This window comes from Magallana gigas, chromosome 1 (genome assembly GCF_963853765.1).
Source record: "Magallana gigas chromosome 1, xbMagGiga1.1, whole genome shotgun sequence".
Classification (NCBI taxonomy): Eukaryota; Metazoa; Mollusca; class Bivalvia; order Ostreida; family Ostreidae; genus Magallana; species Magallana gigas.
In genome coordinates, this window is record NC_088853.1 from 26,821,022 (window position 1) to 26,844,918 (window position 23,897).

At 34.1% G+C, this 23,897-nt stretch overlaps 3 protein-coding genes across 27 annotated transcripts in view; 2 read left to right on the top strand and 1 right to left on the bottom strand.

Moving 5' to 3' along the window:
• The window catches only part of LOC105317843 (uncharacterized), a 62,115-nt gene that overhangs the window by 16,193 nt on the left and 22,025 nt on the right, over positions 1-23,897 (top strand). The window lies entirely within an intron of this gene.
• Positions 35-12,305, bottom strand: LOC105337019 (uncharacterized). 22 transcript variants are annotated; one of them, XR_010707375.1, is made up of 11 exons: positions 12,060-12,304; positions 10,895-11,124; positions 7,231-7,315; positions 6,977-7,104; positions 6,027-6,204; positions 5,692-5,788; positions 1,362-1,380; positions 1,190-1,280; positions 896-977; positions 173-429; positions 35-82 (listed from the first exon to the last, which is right to left on the bottom strand). XR_010707375.1 is itself a non-coding variant. In XM_066065173.1 (9 exons), exons 3-7 carry the CDS (start codon positions 7,281-7,283, stop codon positions 933-935), a joined length of 267 nt encoding a protein of 88 aa, XP_065921245.1. In that variant the 5' UTR covers positions 7,284-7,315; positions 10,895-11,124; positions 12,060-12,303; the 3' UTR covers positions 35-82; positions 173-429; positions 896-932. The 22 variants fall into 22 exon arrangements, 2 of the variants coding, with proteins under 2 accessions (XP_065921245.1, XP_065921243.1); XR_010707380.1 differs by having other exon boundaries at positions 896-939; positions 1,185-1,280; XR_010707377.1 differs by lacking the exon at positions 1,362-1,380 and having other exon boundaries at positions 896-939.
• Positions 3,247-4,796, top strand: LOC136269821 (zinc finger protein 862-like). Its single transcript, XM_066065164.1, has 4 exons — positions 3,247-3,405; positions 3,535-3,744; positions 3,928-4,172; positions 4,409-4,796. The coding sequence occupies exons 1-4, from the start codon at positions 3,247-3,249 to the stop codon at positions 4,569-4,571; spliced, it is 777 nt and encodes a 258-aa protein (XP_065921236.1). The 3' UTR covers positions 4,572-4,796.

Here is a 23,897-nt window from a genome sequence, read left to right on the forward strand (position 1 = left end):
GTCGGGCTAGTAAATAATGACGATGATAAACGAAATCCCTGAACAAGAGGAAAGAAGTTTCGGTGATCTAAGACGCATCTCCCTACAAACAACAAACAGACTAGCTATATGTAGTGGATAATGCAGTGCTTAGGTGTACCATTCAACAAAAGATCAACTCAAAGCATGATACCATTAAGAAACAAGACTCTGTCATCAGTCATCAGGCAAAGCTTTTGGGTAAAAGCAGCAACTCAATATTTAAAGCGGAATTCATACAGAAGAACCCACTGCTGTTTCAGGCACATTTAGAAAGAATAGCAGATTTCATGTTGGCTGGTGTGGGCATTTTGCGGTCAAAAATAGAGAAGATGTTGAGCTCCTTGATGTGTTGACGAACCGTGCACAAGACTAGAAGGTCCTGAACTCCATCACTTTCGATCTTCTGATCTGCAGAAAGAGCAAACGTACATCACATCTGCATGGGAAAGATGTAGAGCCGACTATGCAGCAGGACATTTACATCTTCCAATCAAAAGAATCAAAAAGAGGGTTTATGATAAAAAAAAAACAAGTGCTCATTCATCTATCCACCCAGATGTATGAATTCAGTGCTGTCTAAAATCTTTTTTTAAACAAAGATTCAAATTTTTGTTAAAAAATATAAAAAGTATTTTCTTTTTAAATAAAGATTTCTTTTTCAATGACTGTAGATTCCAACAATCAAGCCACTGTAAATATGGGAATTCTGCAAGTCCTTCACGAAGACTCGCCTTAACCTGCTAAACAGGTAAATTAAATGATATGCAATTGAATCTGTCCTTAACCAAAGCCATCCTGGTTTATACTTGTTAAAAGATGTAGTTTTTCTACTTTATTTAAAATTATTAATTTTATACTCCGCTGTATTTTTTACCTTATCACTTCAGATAGCAAGTAGCAGAGAACAGCTCTCATTTTCTGCAATGATAAATTTGGACAATTAAAGTCTGGTATACCTACAATAAATTCTACCAATATAAATAAATTAAAGATTGACATATCTAATTACTATCAAATCTCATAATTGTATTAATGTGATATATAAATGATTTTCGTATTAAAAAGATGCTCTTATCACTTGTTTAAATTTTATTGTTACATTTTTCATTGCTAAAAAAGTGATTCTTTCTTAATTTTATATACTAAAAGAAGAAATGGCTGACTTTACAAGCAGTTATATATTTTCATGTACAAGGTTCCTGAAGTTGGTGTCTTAGAGGACAAAGCTGTCTTAGAGGACACAAATGAGAGTTCAAATACTGTCAAAACAAAGAGACCAAGAGTGAGTACATTAGAAATATATAATAGATATAAATGAATATCTGTTAACCAATGCTCACTTGTGATACCCCAGCGTTCCTGTGAATTTATAAAATAAGCAATGTAAACATTTCATAGGAAGTTTATATCGAATTTGTTAAAAACTGTCTCCCAATACATGACATACCTAAACAAAAAGTGTGTTAAAATTTGAAGCATCTGTGATTAATAGAAGCTGAGAAAAATGTGACAAAAATGTGTTATAGACAGACAGACACACAAGGGTAAAACAGTATACCTCTCCCCCTTTGGAGAATGCTATACATACATAAATTGCAGTTTGTATAGTGTATTCTCCTTATAAATTCATAAAATTAATTGTATTTAATTTTATTTCAACAAATACTTTCAAGACAAAAGTTTGAAATAATAATCGCTTTCAGTCAGGGGTGAGCAATTACCATCGCCCGACGCCCGGGGCTACCGATTTTAGAGGTCGGGCTAGCAGAAATCCTCACAGTGGTAGCCCGTCGGGCTAGTAAATAATGACGATGATAAACGAAATCGGACCTCCGTAAGGAGTGCGGGACGGTTCGCCCCTAAAGACCTTTCGCGCTGAGACGTTTCGCCCCGAGATGTTTCGCGCCTATTAATTATGTGGTAACAGTAAATTGATATCAGCATGGTGAGCCTCAGCGCGAAAGGTCTTTAGGAGCGAAACGTCTCAGCGCGAAACGTCAATAGGGGCGAAACGTCCCGTTCCCCTCCGTAAGTGTCATTATAGCGTCGACTGATTTTATGTACGACTTAACTGTTATGCAAAATCAAGATCTCTCATTCGCTTTAATGTATGTGCATTTGTGCATACTAATCGCTGGTCCGCATGACAATGACGCTTTGTTTCAAACATGGAAAAGTACCTGACGATAAGCAAGCGTAAACGATCGTTTGATCGTCTTGATGACGACAATAATCAGCAGTTGGATACTACTGATCGTAATGTCGATAAAACACATTTAACTGATGCCAATGTTGAAGACACGGTGTCTAAAAAAACATGAAATATGATAAAACAAAAAGAGCCCGGAATTATTTACCACAGTGGGAAACGACGTGGCCATGGTTGTATTTCGACGAAGCTGTAAGTCTTATGTATTGCAAATACTGTAAAAAGTATTCTGATATTGCAAAAGGACCTGGAAAGAGTCATAACTTTTTTGACGGTTGCTCTCATTTCTGAGTTGAAAGCATGAAGAGCCATGAAAAGAGCGAACAACACCTAAATTGTACCATGTATTACAAAAGACATATTTCTGAAAATTCAAATGTTAGTGCATCCAGTTTAAATGATAATAATACGAACACTAGACCCATAGTTAATTCTCTATTAAAACTAAATGAGAAGCAGCACGAGAAACTTAAACACTTATTTACCATTGCCTATAAAATTGCCAAACGTGGTAAGCCATTCACAGACTTTGAAATTGATTGTGAGCTCGTAAGTAAACTTGGTGTTGATTTGGGGGAAAATCATGTTAACAGATTCAAATGTGTTGACTTTATACAAAGTATTTATGGGTCTTTTAAGAAAGAGCTCATAAAAGACATATTACAAAGTCCATATATCAGTATTTTGGTTGATGGATCTACTGATGCCAGCACTAAGGAGCAGGAAAATGATTTACAACCAACTGGCCACCCATTGACAATATTAGCTAGTATTGAAGAGTTGGAACACTCTCATGCTGATGGTGTCTTGAAGGGAATTTTTGATGCTCTTGCTACTGTTGGGTTAACCAGAGAATCTCTCAAACCAGATCAACCAGGTCCCTCTATTGTGTGTTGCAATTTTGACGGTGCTGCTGTAATGCAAGGGAAAAAAATGGTGTATCTGGACAGCTACTTAAAGAGTATCCCCATCTTATTCCTGTATGGTGCATTGCACACAAATTGCAGTTAGCTATTATGGATGCCATTAAACATGTAAAAACTGTAAATACATTGGAAACCAATGTGAAAGGTATATACAAATACTACCATGGTTCTCCAAAAAGAAGGAGAGAAATTAAAGCTGTTGCAAATATCATTGACACAGATTTGGCTAACATTCCAGATGTGAAGGAGGTAATCATAATGTCTATTTGTTCTTATAAAAAGCCTTTAAAGCAATAAAACATTCCCTATCAAACTGAGAGACTGGCTGATTCTAGCAGTAACACAGTCATTCATATTAATACTTTTTTCTTTGTGTAGGTGAGATGGCTTGCCAGTCAATCAAAGGGTCTGCTTGCTTTGAAATCCAATCTTGGTGTTATAGTGATGCATCTGAGTGAAGCAGCCACAAGAACGGATATATATGCAGGAGCTGCAAAGAATTACTTGAATAACTTGAAAAATGCTAACATGTTGAAGACCATGTTCTTGTTGCTAGATATTTTGGATATATTAGCAAATTTATCTAAGGTTATTCTCTTTGAAAAATTGATAATGTCATTTTACTTCAATAACTTCATAATCATTTAAGTCACTGTCTAAATGAAACAACTGATAAAATAAAATCTTTTTTTTTTAAGATTGAGTTATACTTTGAATTATCAATACTTCTTAGATAAACAGTAAAACTAAAAGAGTTTTATTTTTATTTAGTTCTTCCAAACTGAGAATCTGCTAGTTGTAGAGGTAGCACCTGAAGTAGAGGCTTCCCTTTTGAAACTTCTGGCTTTGAAAACTCACCCAGGACCCAACATGAAGGAATTTCTTGAGTTATATGATCCTCATGAGAAACAATTTGGTGACATAAAGCTTATTGGGATTTGTAACCCTGTTGATTTTTCTGTAGATGTGACAACCAGAGAAATGATTTCCAGTGTTGTAGATTACATAGAAAAAAGGTTTGTGTTGCATTTTTTAATTGGCATCCTAAATGTAACTTAAATTACAAATAATCTAAATCATAAATGAAATTAAATCAAATGGTTTTGAGCTACTAGTACCTATATGAATAAAATCAAGTATGATCAGAGTTATTTTCAGTTTATAAATATATAATGTAATAATGTGACCATGTTGTCAGTGCTATAAGAATTTTTGAATCTTATTTAACTCCAATATATCTTAATTCAAACAGATTTGCTGTCTTTAATGAGAGCCCTCTGAAGGAGTTTACAGTTTTTGACTTCATGAAATGGCCAACCAACAGAGAAGAACTCAGCACATATGGAATTGAAACACTTGCTGACCATTTTTCTTCTTTATTCTCTGCTGAGGAAAGAGAAAAAAAATTTGAATGAATTTCCTTCCTTCAAAACAATTATGAACAGTCTAAACAATTTAGAATTATATGAAGCTTATTGTCATATTGTTGCAACCTGTCCCTCTAGAGTTGAAACAATTTTAAAATTAGTGAAAATTATGTTAACTCTGAGTGCAAGCACTGCACAGTGTGAGAGGGTTTTTTCTCAAATGAAAATTTTAAAAGGCAGATTAAGGTGCAAACTGACACAGGTTAACTTACAGGCACAATTATTCAATATGATTGAAGGTCCAAATCTGAAAAGTTTTTCTCCAGATAAATGCATAGCTTTTTGGTTAGATGGCCACAAAAGACATGTGGGTGGCCACAAAATGATAATGAGTGAAACCTGTCCCACAGAAACTACTGAAAAACAAATTGATTAAAAATAAAATAACAGTTACTATATATATTGTTTGCATTATAATGTATTTGACATTGTTTACAGTTTTAATTCAACTGATATGAAGAAAATGCTGGGCTAGTAAGTTTTAACTTTGGGCTAGTAACTTTGCTACTGCCAGTAGCCCCTGGGCTAGTAGCCAATTTTTGTAATTGCACACCCCTGAGTTCAATTAAATTATGCTATAACCTATTTTCTGTGTAAGTATCAAATGATCTCATTTATTTGTGATAAAAAATTTTGCATTTTTAATAAAAAAAAATGTTTAGGAGGAAATGGCTGACTTCACAACCAGTGATTCACATCTGCCACAAGTGTTTAATGAGGATGTTGTCTTGGAGGACACAGATGAGGAGACTCAGAATGTTGCCAAAACTAAGAGACCAAGAGTGAGTACTTACTTTAATGAGATTTAATCTTCATTTATTAAGGTATATACAATGCATATGAATATTCAATTTACATATATTTCAAAAATAGTATTGCAAAAGCATTTCGGGTATAACATAAGATTTTTTGTTTAGAAAACAGGCCATGTAAATCAATACCATGAAGGACATTTAGATCATTTAATTAGATAAGTAGGTAAGATATTGCAACATGCTGTTATGAATATGAAAGTGAAACAAAGTCAAGATAATAAAAAAATAATTGTTTTCATTACCATATATTTTTCATATTAAAGCATCAGTCAAAAGAGAATTGGAAAACTTACCTGGACAGGGATTACACAGTAGTTCAGCAGATGTCCGAGACTGAAGAGAATATTGATGTTGCCAATGTAGCCAACAATGCAATACCAAATCCATTGCCTGGAAAATCAATCGTAATATTATTCCAATTGTTTAGCTATATACCATTATTTAATAGAGAAAAATTCTGCATAATTAAGCTCTAAAATTTGAATATTTTCCTTTGTCCTTTATAAAGAGCTCTTCTTCTGATAGATATTTATATACTGGTAGTCTAAAAATAGCCATGACCATCCAGCTCTCTTAATCTTTAATTTTCTAGGTAATTAAAATATAGTATGCCTTGTATTTTACTTGCCTGGTATAATTAACAGGAATCTTGTTCCTGAAATAAGGGCTCAATTCAATGACTAGAAAATCATTCCCAGAATAAAGAAAGCAGACATATCCATGTGAGGGGGATGCATGTACGGCATGAAGTGTCACAGAGAAACTCGATTAGAGCTGAGAAGGTACTGATGACAGCCAAACAGTTTCTAAAAATATAAATCAATAAATTCTTTATATATAAATGACAAGCAATATACAATATTTATTATATTTTTCTTTTTATATAAAAATAACAGTGGTTTGAACATATTTTATTGTAAAGATGATATATACAAAAGGATCGGGCACAAGGTCTGGAAACTCAAAACGCCCTCTCCTATGAATAACGGTACTCTCTGAAGTTTGTGTTTTCAAGTGTCTTTTATTATGTTCCTTTTGTTTCAGAGTATCACAAAATCTACAGAGACTAGTATATCATCAAGAATAGTTACTAAAGGTTGGTATTAACTAGAGCTGCTTAATTATAAGTTCCCCACCTCTACACAACAGGACTTCTTTAGATAAATTCCACACAAAAATAATTGAGCTTGAAATAAACAGCAATTTTAAAAAGTTCACCAGGATATGAAGTTTGTTGGTCACGTGATTAAATCCTAGGAAGCCCAAAGGGCTTTTCAGCAGATTCGATCACGTACCAACCAACTTCATATCCCATCTTTTTAACATTGCTGTTTATTACCTATATTTATGTTTGAAAAAGACAAATCGTTCAGAACTATTAAAATTACCGAGATTTTATGTTTAGCTCCCGAAAAAGTTCATACAGAATTCAACGTTTTCGCTATTCCATAGGTTCATATAAGGAAATATATTTGCAAATATTACTGATTATGCAGTTATTTTTGTTTGATTTGTCAATATTAGATTGATTTTTTTAAGATCCCAGTGTGTCAACAATAGACCTAGTGAAGAGCTTACTTGGTGAATGTGAACTTGTGCAGCAGTTGAAGATATTCAAAACCCTTCACTTGAATCATCCTTCAGACAAGAGCTTTAAAAATAGTTATGAAGCAGCTCTGGCAAAGGTGCAAACAGCCATCAATAAGCTTCAACGAGAAGCAAAAGGTGATCCCCAAATGCACGAGAAAAGAAAAATTGCTGAGAAATTGATGGTTCATTGGAAAATCTATTATTTTTAATTTAATCATGACTTAATAAAACAAGATTATCACCTGTCAGTTATCTTCATTAACCTTTTCCCATGAATACACGTTAACATTTTCATCAGTGTGTACCAGAAACTCTAGAAACATGTCTCTACAAGTAAAAAAAAAAAGATGAAAGGAACTCTTTAGACGAAAATCTGAAAAGAACATTGAAATACACAGTCATGTAATTTGAAACACACCAGCACAGCTTTTGTTTTCCTATTTTTTTATTAAACAACATTCATGTGTGCTCACATAGAGAATTTTACAATAATATCGTATTTTTCCATAGCACATGATTGGTCGATTGCTGTCACGTGACCCTGTTATAAATTCTGTTATAGGCCTTACTAAATAAGGAAAATTTGGCACGTGCGACATTGTGATGTCACAATAGCGAAATCAACATCTACACGCTATGAACAAAATAGTTTACTATTATACCTAGGGTATTATTTGGCTAATCTTTGGATTAATACACTAACCAGTAGTGCAAAAATACCTGAGTTAACATTTTTAAAATTTTCCAAAAATGTTGGAGCTTCATATATAGGGTATTTTTAGTCTGTACGCTTAATATAAAAGTATAAAGATAACAGAAGACTACGTTACGTTGTCAAAACTGTTATGAAGGTAATCTAGAGTGTGGAAAACTTTCAGATTACCTGTTTATGGCAAAAATAATGTACATATCACAGAAATGACCACAGTAATTTGTAAATTGTGCAATGCCCATTTTAAATATAATGAAATTATGTTAGACATGCGGTACCATATTGAAAAGTGAAAAAAAAAAACCATTTTTCATGTTTACATTGAGTTACAATTTATCATGATATGTATCCTATATTGCATCGCAAGTATTGGCTAAGTACAGTTTTGTCCCAGCAGCTGAGCCCTATGGATCATATCATTGAAAAATTGTGCTAATTGTCCAGGGTACTTCCGAATGGACATGTAAACATTTCCCATTATAAATCCCCGTAAGAAAATAAATTGTTCTTGTGAACTTCTGTAAAAACAAGAGTCAATGAAAAAATCTTGAATTTATTCCACCTTTTTTTTATTGATTTCCATTGCCCTTCTTTAAGGTATATGTGTTAGATAGCATGTTCTATCTTTAAAATGACAGATGTCCCACGGACCCGGTTTAACAAAAGAATTCGTCCCCTATACTTGCTTCGTAGCAAATGAAAAAAAATATGTGTTGTATAATGCCTAAATTTTCATATGATTGGTCTCAAATACCTACAATGTTGCTCTTTTATAATCCCATTTCACCAATGAAATCACCGCCACTTTCAACATCACGTTTGAAAATTTGCTGTGTACGGTTGTCGTGTTAATGATAAAATCCGAGACATTCCGAGTGCAATTTCCAACAAATTGGCAGGCAATTTTAAACATGTATATTAACAAAATGCCTTGGTCAGTGTTGGTTTAACCCATTCGAAGGATATTTTGTGGATTAACTAGATGTTTGTTCAAAAGGGTTTGTAATGTATAAAAATCAACGCTGAAGCAGATCCGCTTTGCGGCTGCTACATTGAAAGTAAATTGGATGAATTCTTACTGTGATCTGAACGTAGCTTGGTCCCGGTAAGATTATTTTTTCTAGTATATGTGTATTCTAATTAAAAATATATCAAAATGTCGTGGAAACGAAACCTACGAGAGACAATGCATAAATAAAATTTTCACAAGCAGTCAGGCACTATTTTGTTCTAGACCCCTAGTATTCTATGAGCATTATAATTCAGTTTGAAAGACTGATGAAATGTTTGCAAAATGGATTAAGCTCATACTTCATCGTGTAAAAATGTCATTCTTCACTACCATATTGTCAAATGACAAAAAATTAAACTAGTACACGCACAGCTACTGTAAGTTCAAGGACTGACCTAGATATCACGAGTGTAAACAATGTTAACATTGGCTGACTGTGGGAACTTAAACTTGAGCCAAAGCAGTACAATCATACAACTGAAATGTTAATACTTTATCGTCTTCAAGTGGCATGGTATTATTTACTTATACGTTGCTATACCTAATGCATAATGCTCGCTTTGCTAGAAATGGGTCACTGCAATTCGGTCAACATGTGGTCTGTTTACGTATTCAAAATAGATGAAAAATAAAAGACTACATGATTCATAATACTAATTAAATGATAATCTGTTTTTTCTTTGTTAGTGTAGTCATGCCAATAATACAAAACAAAATCATTTGATGCCCCTACCACCTACTGTAGAAGAGGTTTCCTTGACAACTCTGTCTGGTTTAAAGCGTGTTGTCATCTAAACCTAAGCAGCGTTAGTGAATACCTGAACGTATGCATGCAAAATTCACGAAAATATTATTGTCGACTTAAATTGAAACGCATTATTCTACTCTGTGGCGTAGCTACCATGTATGCTTATATGCCTAATCATGCACATCATTTGGGGGAAAAAAAGAAGAAACTCGGTATAAAAATAAAGACAAACAAATTAAAAAAGAATTCAAGTATTAAGGTCCATACTTAGTTATTCCATCAACGTGTTTCCGCCACCCCCTCCTACATTATCCGGAAGCTTTGTGCCTACACTTATTTCTCATATTACAACGCACCCATCAATTTCCGGTTACGTATATAAAGTACAATGGCCGGGGAAGAAATGTCCGATTCTTTTGCCGTTGTAAGTGGGTCATTCTCAGTACACAATGCATGTACCTAATAAGGCAAAGATTTATTCTGCATTTGAGTTTAGTTTAACACATCATTTTAAATTTCCCTCATAGAATATCACAGCTTTTACCATAATCTAGGTGAAAATGAACTTAAGAATTAAAGCTTGGGTGGGGCAAAAACAAACGTCAAAAGTTTTTCCTCCTTATAGCTTTTAATTAGTTTTGTGATTTTATTTCATGCCTAAACAATAACCAAAACAATTTTAACTGCCTATAAATATGCTTAAATAGTGAGCATTCCTTTCAATTTCTGCGATGATTTATTGTGTTAAAAATCGTCAGAATCCATGAGCTTCCGGGGCCTTCGCCTTCTTGGCCCCCAACAGGCCCTGGACCCACTGGGGGCCTCAAGGCGGCCCCATACCCCCTGTCATTTTAAGCATGCACTCCGTTTCTGGTCTAGCTACGACACCGATTCTACTGAAGATTTCTTTATCGTGCCAACACCGACCGCGAAGCTGGGCTAATGGTACGATACAAGACACGATTAGTCTCTAGATCTGTAATTGTTTTAATACTTCATGCAACAATGAGTTTGGTTTAATTTGTTTACTAATTTATTTAAAAAAAAAAATTTTTTTTTACAAAATTCCCGTTTTAAATGTTGCTATTAAACGATTTTTTATAACTATTTAACGATTTGACTTAAAAATTATTAAAGTGCGCACGTCCCCTTTCCAAGTCAAAGACGTGTAAAAAGTTGGATATTTTTTACTGTGACGGTTATCTTTAATTCTTGCCCGTAAGTTGATAGGAGTTGCGGTGCCTTTTCGCTGTTTATCATAGAATATACTGATAAATACATTAACACGGACAAACATGTAATATTGTTTTGGATTCTGATGATATATACGGGACAAGTCCCCTAAACTGTCTCATTATAAATAATCACAACAACCGAATATACGTTTAACAGAACTTTATCAATAACGAGAACTAGTAGTAAATGCGACTATACCCTTTGGTTGTTTGTCCGTCCTGAAGTAGATGGTGATGTTGCGGATGCTGTGGATAGTGGTCAGATTCACCCACCAGGTGGCGGTTTGTCTGCTATATGATACAGCACATTGACCTCCACCCATACTCAGGTCTGTTTAAGTCCGTCTACAGCGTTACTGGCGTCATATCTGTCGTTACCTGGTTGGAATTGGTATTGTACGTATGCTGGTTTGTAGAGGGCGACATTAACTGTGAAGATAAATACACATGTTCTAACAACATTCGAAACATTCGAAAGTTTCAATTGTTGTCTAGCAAAACCTATAAATATATACAATTCAAATGTAGTTCAATCGATAAAAGAACCTTAGTAATTATTATTATAAATATTGCGAATATAAATTTAATATCTGATAGAATAACATTGAAGTTTGAAAAAAAGAAATTCCTATGAATATATTAATGCTACATGGGTTTGTTTTAATATAAATTGTGTATACTGTGTATATATCTATAGTTTTATATAATAAACTATTAGTGTCTTAAGAATGAATAGTTTAAACAGTGCGTAGAAGATAAGGCAGCATAATGTTAAAGACTGAAAAAAGGACCCCCCCCCCCCGGAAAACCCCCCGGAAAACGTGTACTATCGTACACATACACGAAAGGAAATGCCGTTGATTAAACGCTTTAAAAAATTTCTAGCAAGTCTGTACATAATTCAACTGTAGTACAAGAGGGAAAGTACTTAAATATAAAATATAAAAGTTGCAGCATTAAGTCATGAATCATGGTAGGTGCCAGCACGATTAAGAACCCTTACTGGTCATTGTTCCTCACTACCGAACCATTGGCCTTTTCCCGGCATCAAGTGACATTAGAAACTTGATATCTCCGTTTTAATGTGTTTATTTGAAGTACGTTAAGCATATAGCCTTTAAAATATTTGAAGTTAATATGTAAATACTTTTTGAGTTTGGAGATTGGTTTAAGAATGTAGTATTGCTTTTGATATTTTATCAATATTGTTTGGGAAATTCAATAAAATACCTTTATTTATTTTTTTTCATTATATTCGTTTACATTACCAATTAATGGTTTGGTTCATTCCTTGTAAAGTAACCCAAAACAACCTCATTTGGAAATATCAATGATTTTTTGAAAAGTACATAAAGTGGACTCACCGTACGCCTGGGATATTGTCAGCAGACAGAACAACACAGCGAGGACATCGTGGGGATATACAGAGTTTCCGGACAGGGACATCATTTTGTTGTCGATCTGGTCAAACTATATAACCTTAGGAGTATAGATTTGTATGCCTAACAGAAATAACAAAGCAAATATGAAGTATTCCTTCGTCTGAGAAGTCATATGTAGACAGGCTGTGTAAGTTTAAGTAGAGGGGGTGTGTGTGTGTGGCGTAGTGAAGGCGCAGACTCAATGAATGATCTCGTGACGAGACGTAAAACAAACAAGAAATATTAAGAGCTTAGTACGATGTTAAAATACTAGCTGTCAATCTTTTTTAAAACAAGTAGCCCTTTATGAGATTTTTTTCTTCATTTGAAAATGTTAACGCAACATAGTCTAATATAATAATATGATATACTATACACATGTTTATGTATGAAAGGTTGTTGATGTAGTCGAATTACTGCACACATACGTTACTCGGTCTGTGTCTGCATTAGTACTATCATAATGTTAACCTTACTTATCTGTTTAAGGTCACATTAAACGATACCTAGAGTATGTTGACAAGTAAAAAAAAAAACCCACCAAAAAGCAAAAAAGGGGGTAGGTGGTTTAGGGTGCAGGGGGAGGGGGGCAGAGCATATCTTTAACTTCATATAACAACAATGTTTTTTGCGTGCTTGTTTCGGTTTATTTCCGTCTTTTAAATGTTGTAATATAAAACAATTCCTCTCGTTGAATACACTGATTCAATATACTTAATTCTCTGACCTAATTTATGGGCGGCGCCATATTACGATCACGTGATTTACCGCCATTACGGTGCTGACAACGGTAAACAAGTGTCATATTTACTACGTCGACTTTGTCTCGTTTTGTGTGTGGAACATCATTGTGATGGATAAAAAGAATTGTAAATATATATTTAAACCTCATTTAATTCACGTTCTGTTTGTTTTTGGTCTTTCTGTGTTTGTAATTTTGTTTATTACACAGTAAAACTTGGATCCGTACCCGCCCACCTCGCACATTTAACGTAAATTTGTTTTATTTACATCCCTCAGTTCTCTGACTTGAATGAAAGTTACGCATTGAGTCGAGAATTTGAGTATATAATTGGATGGTTTATACAAACAATCAAATCCCGTAATGTGAAGTGTGATAATCTGAAGAGAATGCTGGTGGATCTCCAATTTCTTATGCAGTTCAAAATTTGTGCATGCATTAAAAATTTAGTTATCAATGTTTTTGTATTTTTTCAACCAGCAACTCCTCATAATAAGTTGCTTTTAATTGTTAGTTTTCCTTTCGCCAAAAAGTTATGCATAATGAACAAAATTGAAATAAATAACAATATTTAAAAATTGCAGATCCACCAAATGAATCTGACCCAGGTTGGAAAACAAATGATCTGAAAAGCTGGCCTCATATTTTATATGAAGATTTAGTAGACTATTTGATATTTTCAAAAGCTTATGATGGTAAAGAAATGAAGTCATTTAGATCTCTTTGGGGACAAAATTATGTCAACTCCAGGTGGCTAGGAGATATTCAAAGTATAAATGTTGGACAAAATGTTTTCCTGAAAGCAAAAGTATCTCCATCCCAGCCTGGAGTCGGACGTGCAGATTATCATGCATGGATTTTAATTGCATCCGATGGAGAAGATAGCTACAAGATTGAGAATGCTAGTTGCACATGCCCAGCAGGTTTAGGAAGAGGATGCAGCCATATTTCAGCCATTGGATATGCTGTTGTCATGGCATGGAATCAAGGATTCGCAGGAAAATCTGTTACAGATTTCCCAGTGTCTTGGGGCAAGGGAGCAACATCCTCTGCAGTTGACCATCAGGCGGAGCTCAAAGAAATTGATTTTTCACGGCCAAATAAAAACAAACCGATAAATACAGATAACATTATTGTGAGATGTAAACCTCAAAAAGAATTTAGATTTAAGAAATTAGAATCACACAATGAATTGGTTGAGTATTCACATTCATCATGCCTTTCAAAAATTTTTCAGTGCAAGGGCACAATTATAAATAAGATTTTGTTATCTGAGCCCTGTCAGTTAAGCACATCTGCAGGAAAAACAAGTAACCCAAAAGATGTGCATCATGGGAATCATGAGCTTGATTATTCAAATCCAATCAATATTGCTGATATTCAGTGTCAGCCTTGTAGAGATTTTTAAAGAAAATATGTTCATCTGTCTGAAAACAAAATTGATGAAGTCTGTCTCAATACTACGGAACAAAATTCTGACTTGTGGTTTGATAGTCGCAAGGTTAGAATTCCAGCATCTGTGGCTAACAAAGTACCAAAAACAAGCAAAGCAAATCCACAAAATTTTGTTACAAACCATTTATATCCTAGATTTAAGGGCAACAATGCAACACAACATGGAAAAGTATCAGAACCAATAGCCAAAGAAATCTTTGAAAAGAAATTTGATTTGGAAGTTAAAAATTGTGGTACTGTTATAAATAAAGATGAACCTTTTCTGTCTGCAAGTCCTGATGGCACAATTGATGATGATATGCTTTTAGAAATAAAATGTCCAGTAAAATCAATTGATGAACTTTTAAACAACAAAAGTTATGACATTTGTAAAGAAAATGATACTATCACTGTTAATAAGTCGGGCAGAAATGGATATTATACACAAATACAAATGCAACTTTTCTGTACAAGAAAATCAATGTGCAAATATTTTACATGGTTTGCAAAAAATGGGGATTCAGTGTGCATTGATGTACAATATAACGAAACTTTTGTTTCCAATATTTTACCAAGAATCAGAGCATTTTATTTCAATCATCTACTTGTTAGAATTGTTGATGATTTTTCACAAGGCAGATTTGTTTTCAGTGAGAAGTATGAAAAATTGTGTTCAACTTTGTGAAAACAAAAATAAACAGTCTTTACACTTGTACATAATTTCTTGTTATCTTCAGAAAAGAGCAATGAAGTAGCAAAAAAGTACAATGTAAAAATTCTACACTATGCATGAGCACCTCTAATCTTTAATAAGCTGAGGTCTCAAATTACAAAGAGCACCCACTACCTTCACTACTTTGTTCATTTTTTTGACTGACTTTATTGAGATAATGCTGTTCAAAATTCTGTAAGATTTCATTCTACGAATTGCCCTTTCAACATGAATGCGCACTGATGCTATTCTACGCGATTGGATAACTTCTTTTTCACTAAGCTGCTTTCTACCTCGTAAAAATGAAGGAATGTTAAGCCCAACATGTAAACTGAATAGTTCTTCACCTATTGTGAATCCCCTGTCAGCCTTAACTTCATCATTTGGATTCAAATAGTTGTAAAACCCTGATTTTTTAGTGATAAACCTATCACTTGCTCTGCCCCCATAACACTTTGACAAAAACATGATGTAACCATTTGGTGCAATACAAACAAGAAATTTTAATGTGTTGTGCGACTTGTAACTGCTGTAAGTTGCAGTCCTGGCTTTCAGGGACAATGGCCTCTGAAGGTACACTTCTGTACAATCGATGATACATGTAGTTTTAGGATATGTGTTCCTAAAAGAAGTTGGTAGAGATCTTTGAATTGTGTCCTTTGGCAACCACATTATCAAATCTTTCAACTGAACAGCTAGGATATTTATCCATGAATTAAAAATTCTACTAGCAAGCTGATGGGAAATTCCGAATCTTTTCCCCAAGTCTTGGAACTGTAACCATAAACGTAATCTAACTAACGTTAACAAAACTTGTTCATCGATGGGCAATAAATAAGGTAATTCATTGCCATGTACCCTCATTATATCTACTAAAGTAGAGTATACTGTCAGTGACAACCCTGTATAAAACACTGAATCTTTCTCTGTCAAAATTTTGAAAGATGAAAGTTCACGTGTTGTTTGAGTACCTACAGTATTAGATGTTAATTGTAGACAATATAAGTGGTCATGCAATGAATCAATTGTTTGAGTTGTTGCATCTGATTTTGGTCGATAGGTAACACAAGCCACCCCACACTGATGAACAATAACAGGTGGTGTCTGGGTAGAAGCTGTTGCTGCTGAGGGAGTATTGATTTCCATGTCTGTGGCTTCTGCTTCATCTCCTCCTATGCATATAAGGCCACTTTCTTCATCCTGCTCCTGCTCATCCTCCTGATTAGACACGTCCCTTACCAGTTTTCTCCTACCTTGCTTTATCTATTTAAAAATCATACATAGTAATATATCATACATATCTGAACATATATTGTGTTTTTACATACCCGAGGATGATCCTGCATCCATAGTTAACTTCAATCATGTCCCACACAGTCATTGTACCCGCCAGCAGGCAATCACTGGTGAAAGTATGACCACTCAAAATAGCTTCATGTAAGTTCAAACTGCTATTTAATTTGACAGTTTGAAAATACTAAACTATTCTAATAATAGTCATAGTAATATGTGAATCACATTAACTGCAAGTATCTCATTCTGAAAGTAGATTAAACAAAATTCAAACTAAAATTTATGACAAACATGTAATTTTTTGCACCCTAACCTCTTTGTGATATCCCATATGTAATTGTGGGTCAGGGTTCAGTTTGGTTGGACACCCATCAAGGAAATGAATTGAACAGACCTGTTAGCATTAAAAGATAAAATTATAATTAACCCTGATGAAAACTGTGAAGATGCACAGTCATATATCATATTTATACATAAACATGTATGTTAATGAATACCTTATACGTCTACATATATAATAAAAGAACACATGTGGTATTTATACATGTGTATACATGTACATGTGTAGATATATATGGTCAGCATATATTGCATATTCAGCTGTTATCATCGACGATGTCATTCAGATATGAAATTAATAAAATCAATTTAAAAATTAAAAGACGATAACTGATAAATTGCGACATAATAGATATACTTGGTCCTTTTTTCCAGGTTGATAATCCTTTCTATTGATAGCTTTGAGCCATCGCAATCTGGTATCTACTTGCGCAGGAATGCAAAACATCCTGAAAGGCGCTTGGCAAGGACAATCTTCGTGTCTTTTCCCGTGATCAGAGCATTCCTCCATCTTCCATCTATACAACTTTCTCTGATTATAGGTACAGTTGAAGACAACACAATGTCTCCCACCTCCTTTTTCGTACGGCATCGTATCAATCGAATGTAGACTGTCAGCACCGTAATGGCGGTCGACGATAGCGCCACCTTCCGTCTAAGGGCGATAACTGCGTTAATCTTACGTACTGGAATTATGTATATGTACTGTTATTAATTCCCTTGTAAAATACATGTCAGAAGATGGAACCAAATCGCCAAATTTAATAATGATAGAATTTTTAACTGCTTATTAAATATAAAGATATATATAAAAGATATGCTCTGTCCTACCCCCCCCCCCCCCTTTCCACCCCCAATCCCCCCCGGATGATTTTATTACCAAGCCAAAAAAACCCCACTTAAACGGATTTGATTTAATGTCTTGCTTAAAGAATCTTGGCAAATAATTGAGACTGTGTTTATATAGTGATTAAAAGAGGAAAATACGCACTGCTGTTAGTAATTAACGGTGAAATAATGTAACTTTTAATTTGTGTTATGAGAGTATGAACTATGTTTTGATGCATTTTGTTTGTTCTAAATGACAACATTCGTAGAACAGTAATATGCTTTTTATTTACATGTAATAGACGTTTGAAATATAAATTTTTAAACAGTTCTGTCACAAATCGTTATTTCGTATATTTTCTAATTATGACTGAAGCAGATTCTCTCTCTCTCTCTCTCTCTCTCTCTCTCTCTCTATTAAAACAACTAACAGTTACTATGAATTAATGATTGAAAAATCAGCGAAGACATTTATTCAGCACATTTATTGAACGTTAGATTTTTATCGATATCTAAGTGCGGGTACGTTAATGAACAATATGCACAAATCATAATTAACTAGACAAGATATGAATTTCATTATTTGTATTTAATTGATAATAACATTCTTTTGATTCCTACTACGCTTAGTAATTTGAAAACCTACGTGTAAATGTATCAGGAGTCATTTCAAGTGCAAAATTATTAAACTTCATAAAACAGAACACTAAGGACGTGTTATTACATGTTTATCTACATCGAACAGACGGAAACAACTGTATGAGAAGAAATTTCCGCTAAAACCTGCATTGTTTATCGTTTACTTCCGAGGGTTCACTTGAAAATACTATCTACTCTCGACGCTTTTCTGTGTTTGTTAGTAAATTGAATTTGATTCTTTAAAAAAAAATGCACTTAAAAGGAATATTTATCATAAGGGTTTGAAAGAAAGAATGCTTGACAAATAATTGGGACGTTGTGTATTAGGTACATGTATACTAGTTATGTGTTTAAAAGAAAGAATGCTTGATAACTTATTGGGACGGTGTCAGACACGTAGGATCGTTTTTGAAAGTGGGGGGCAGACTCATCCAAAAACATCTTGACAAGCAAAACAAAAAAACAAAGAATCCGAATCGGGGGTGGGGGGGGGGGGGTGTTAGTATACTTTCAACTTCAATTTCACTGATAATTTCCTTATTTTCAATTCAATTTTTTACATTGTCCTATAAAAGTGGTTTTTTTTTTGGGAGGGGGGGGGGGGCAACTCCATATACAAATTTCAGAAAAATCTTTGCTGCGCAATAAAGTGGGGCGGGGGGGGGGGGGGCCAGGCCCCCCTGCCCATCCTTCTCAGCCCCCCTGATGCTACGTGCCTGGTTGTGTATAAGGTACATGTGTACTAATTACTGTTCTCAGTAAAGTCAATCCCACGGAGGTACTTGTAACTTGTTTCTCTCTTAAGATATGTATAACAATTTTATCCAGTGGTTTAAATTTTTAAAAAAAATTTCAAGTCCTAAGATAATAAAATAAAATTTTAGATACAGGATGAATGGCAATTTTGTTCCTACTTCGCCCACTCTCATGTATTTAACGTAGAAGTCAACATATGTTTGTAATTATCAAACTCCACACGAAAAACTGCTTTGAAAAACAACATTTGAAAGACGAAAGAAGCCGTGAGGAAAAAAAATCTCCGCTAAAAATGATGAAAACACAAATTAAACGGACATTTACTATCATCATTTGTTCTCTCCAAGATAACATCACTGTCCGGTGTTTACTCCCGAGGCTTCATTAAAAATATTTCCTCTTTCAACACCTTTCATTTTTTATAAGTATAATATTTTGATTTAAAAACACTAAACAAAGATACATTTAAACGATAGTTTTATATAGATAACATGAGGAAGGGATCGTGAGAAATGATTGAGAACGTGAATGTTAAAGCTGCATAGTCCGATTTCTATTTGGTATGACAGTATCAAATAATTTTCCACACAAACCAATTTTCTCCTAAAGTTTGACACGTTCGCCTGTTTACTCTAGCAGAATCGGTCTTCTTTAAAGTTTGATATTTTCAAAGTAAATAAAAGAAATTCTTTTTTGGCAAACCCCCAACAAAATACATCATGGAAATGTTTAGAAAAGAGAACCGCTTGACCCCTCTCTCCTGCATTGTTCATCGTTTACTTCCGAGGCTTCACTTGAAAATATTATCTTCTCTCGACGCTTTTCTCTGTTTGTTAGTAAATTGAATTTGATTTTAAAAAAAAAATGCACTTAAAAGGAATATTTATCATAAGTGTTTGAAAGAAAGAATGCTTGACAAATAATTGGGACGTTGTGTATAAGGTACATGTGTACTAGTTATGTGTTTAAAAGAAAGAATGCTTGATAACTTATTGGGACGGTGTCAGGCACGTAGGATCGTTTTTTGAAAGTGGGGGGGGGGGGGGGGGGGGGGGAGACTGATCCAAAAAAAAATCTTGACAAGCAAAAAAAAAAACAAAAAAAAAACAACAACAAAGAATCCTAATCGGGAGGGGGGGGGGGGGGGGGGTATACCTTTAACGTTCAATTTCACTGATTTTTTCCTTATTTTCAATTCAATTTTTTACATTGTTCTATATAAGTGGGGGGGGGGGGGAATCCACGTTAATTCAATTTTTATTTGTAAAGGGCCCCTTTGCCCCCCCCCCCCCCCCACCCCCAGCTGCCCCCCCCCCCCCTGATGCTACGTGTCTGGTTGTGTATTAGGTACATGTGAACTAATTACTGTTCTCAGTAAAGTCAATCCCACTGAGGTGCTGTAACTTGTTTCTCTCTTAAAATTTATCTAAACAATTTTATCCAGTGGTTTTAATTTTTTTTTCAAGTCGTAAGATAATAAAATAAAATTCTATATACTGGATAAATAGCAATTTTGTTTCTGCTACAGTAAACAGGCGAACGTGTCAAACTTTCTGAGGTAATCGTTTTGTATGGAAAATTATTTGATACTGTCATACCAAAAAGAAATCGGACTATGCAGCTTTAACATTTACGTTCTCAATCATTTCTCACGATCCCTTCCTCATGTTATCTTTATAAAACTATCGTTTAAATGTATCTTTGTTTAGTGTTTTTAAATCAATATAGTTATTGTATTTTATGAGAAAAAAATCCTACATGTATATATGTGAAGAAGAAAATTGCTCCTAAATGCGCTCAATTTCTCAAATTAAAAATATTCAACAATTTAATTTGTCTTCTCCATTATAATTAAATGACTGTTGTTTACCTCGCGTAAACTCGTGACTTTTATAACTTTACTCACACTTGATTGATGAATACACTGGAATGAAAAATGTTGTCACGTGACATGTTAAAGAGCTATAAAAATCAATGCTACCGTATTGACAGGCACATCACTCTAATTTACTATGGCCCTCCCATTTTTTTCATTTTTATTCAAAAATAAGAAATGGCTACAAACCAGGATAATTTTCCGTTGTAATATTTTCTTAGGAATAGCGATAATTCTTTTGTCCCCGCAACAGAAATGTGTCAGAACTATGGAAACTGTTTTAACGATGTCGTTTTTATTTACTTATATTTCACATTATTCATTGTATAAAGAGGGAGCCCCAGAGAGTAGTTATATACAGCATATCATTTTTCAATGTTTTTGTGTAAAATTATTTAACATACTCTAGTTCATATAGAATTTCTAATGATCAACCAAAATGTCAGCGTCAATCGTAGAATTATAAGCAAGATGAGCTCAATATTTTGCTAGGTTTGAGTCAGTTTTTGTTCACATGAGTTTATTACATTCAGCTTAAGATTTCCTATTCAGCATTTAAAATGGAGAAAATTGGATGGCCTCAGATCTGTGTACAAACATAGAATTGTGAGCAAATCCCTGTATCTTGCTTATAATTCGAAGCTTAACACTCAAATATGGTAAGTAAATAGAAATTGTAAACAATAAAACACGATTTATTTTTCAAAATGAATCATTTATGAAATTAATGTATATACCTACATATTTCCGTCAGCGATAATAAACTCTATTTAAACTGAATAAACTCGAGAAAATGCCGAGCATCTCAACAAAACATATTGCATTATTCTACCATTACGCAAAAGATGATACCGAATTACCGATAGCCTGAATGAATTGCATTTTAGTTCTTTCTTAATACATCAGATGTTGCTTAGTTTGCGCAGGTATACAGTAAACTGTTTGATCTACCGAAGTCTCTGTTTGATTTGATACGTAAAAATCAGGAAATACAAGCGACAGTTCCCAGGTGAACGCAAAGCATAAATGAAAACGAAACGAAAATCACAACAAGCTAACACCACCGTCATATGTGAAAACTGTCAACACATTGAAATATTTAGCCTCAATTTACTTCACAAAATCGGCACCAATGTATTTTGCATGTTTCAAAGATTCCCTTCGTACACGAACTGTTGCACAACAAACAAATTCATCATTGTCAGATCGATCCGTTTATCATATAGTGTCATGACTGCTTTAAACAAAGAACCTCGTTTAAGAATTATGGAATACGAGTCTTGGTAAAATGGGTTAAAGCAATCGTCAATTCCAATTACGCATTATTTTGCAGCAATATTTACAGCAAATACAAATATACTGGTCAGTAAATATCTTGAAATTTTAATGAGATTGGCAGATTAAATACTGTCAATCTTTTGTTTTGCCCTGGCCCGGTCATGCCTACCCATTTTACTAAGACTCATGGATGCTATAAATTGCTTAAAACACGCCTTTTCTTTCTTATTTTTTTTGTATTAACTCAGATTTGAAACAGAATTAGCCCATAATTTTTGCAATTTATATTTTCCTTTCCATAAGGATTATTTATGCTAAATCACGTTGAATTTGCCTCAGTTGTTCTTGAGAAGATTTTTTAAAATGCACCTCTTTTTTTACCAGTTTGAGGTTTTATCCGCTGGCAATGAAAATTTTTCTCTCATTTCTGCAATTTATATTCATCTTTTCATAAAAATGAATTTGGTTAAGTGGTTTTAGAGAAGAAGTTCAAAATGTGAAAAGTTTACGGACAGACGGACGACGGACAAAATGTGATCAGAATAGCTCACTTGAGCTTTCAGCTCAGGTGAGCTAAAAAATTACAGCGGAAAATCATCTTGATTTGTAGCCATTTGTTAATGTTGATTTTGAATAAAGATGAAAATAAAGGATGGGCCTGATATGCCTGTCAATACATTGCAGTCTGTGGCTCATTGAAAGGGATGGGGTGGGGGGGGGGGGGGGGTAGACGTTATCAGAAATCTTGACACGCAAAAAAGGAAAAAGATTTTGAATACGGCTATGTCTGACTTTGCCAGAAAAAGTGGGGGGGGGGCCTCCCTTCTCCACCCAAATCCGATGCTAATGCATTGATTATACATGTAAAAGCTCTTTAACATATCGGTTGATAAAATTTTTCATTCGAATGTTTTCATCGATCAAGTGAGTAAGGTTATAAAACGTCGCACGAGTTCACGCCTGGTAAACAACAATCGTTTATAATGCGGAAGACCAATCAAATTTTTGAATGTCCTTAATTTGAGCGCCTTGGGGTACAATTTTCTGTTTTCACATGTAGGATTTTTTTACTTGTAACTGTAAACATTCCTTAATCATTTTTTTTTGTAAAATCGTGTTGCAGGCCTCTTAAAAACAACCTTGTTAATGATTTATGCTTCCAGATTTGACTTTCTCTACACTTTCGTTTTAAATTTCAATTCAAAATTCTACCGTTTCTTTTTCTTCACGAAAGGCAAAGCCATTACAAGTTAGCCAGGACGTATTTCTCATTGTTTAGTTGCGAGGTAAAAGAGCGCTTTTCATGTCGCTAACAAAATTAAATACAAATACAAAATATTCAAAAATCACACGCCATGACTAATACGTGTAACTGCCATTTTTGTTAGACAAATTTAAGCGTCAAATATGATATGGTTGTAAATTTGCCATGTTGCTTAAAACTACCTTAAATGACAATGTAGACATTACCCAAAATTTAAGACATGCGTTGCATTTTAGTGCGACTTATTTTTTTTTTCAAACTTCTTACAAAATAACATATATTCTTTTAAATTCCAGTTCCATATGAGGTGCAATTAAACTGTTATCTGTTAAACAGGTTTATGTGTATGAGCAGTTCAAAGAAACTTCGTGATAAAAAATTCTTTCAAGTAGATTTTATGCCTGACATTTCTTGATCACCCACAAGATGAATAACCCTCTCTAGGTTCTCCTAAAAGATAGCTTAAAGGTAGCTTAAATACTGTCTTTAAGCGACCTTTAAGCCACTTTTAATGACAACTTATGTCGTGCTACGCACTCGTTTACCACAAAATTTGTAATAAACATAGAGAACCTGTCTCGCTCTGAAAAAATACATAACAAGTTATCAAAAATACGTAA

Bases quoted from the DNA above. Each gene is read 5' to 3' on its own strand.
- LOC136269821 (XM_066065164.1), top strand. From the start codon at position 3,247: ATGGATGCCATTAAACATGTAAAAACTGTAAATACATTGGAAACCAAT. The intron at 3,406-3,534 runs GTAATCATAATG...TTCTTTGTGTAG, and splicing joins ACATTCCAGATGTGAAGGAG to GTGAGATGGCTTGCCAGTCA. The intron at 4,173-4,408 runs GTTTGTGTTGCA...TAATTCAAACAG, and splicing joins GTAGATTACATAGAAAAAAG to ATTTGCTGTCTTTAATGAGA.
- LOC105337019 (XM_066065171.1), bottom strand. From the start codon at position 7,283: ATGAAAATGTTAACGTGTATTCATGGGAAAAGGTTAATGAAGATAACT. The intron at 5,789-7,230 runs GTGATAATCTTG...TTGATTTTCCAG, and splicing joins TTAATGAAGATAACTGACAG to GCAATGGATTTGGTATTGCA.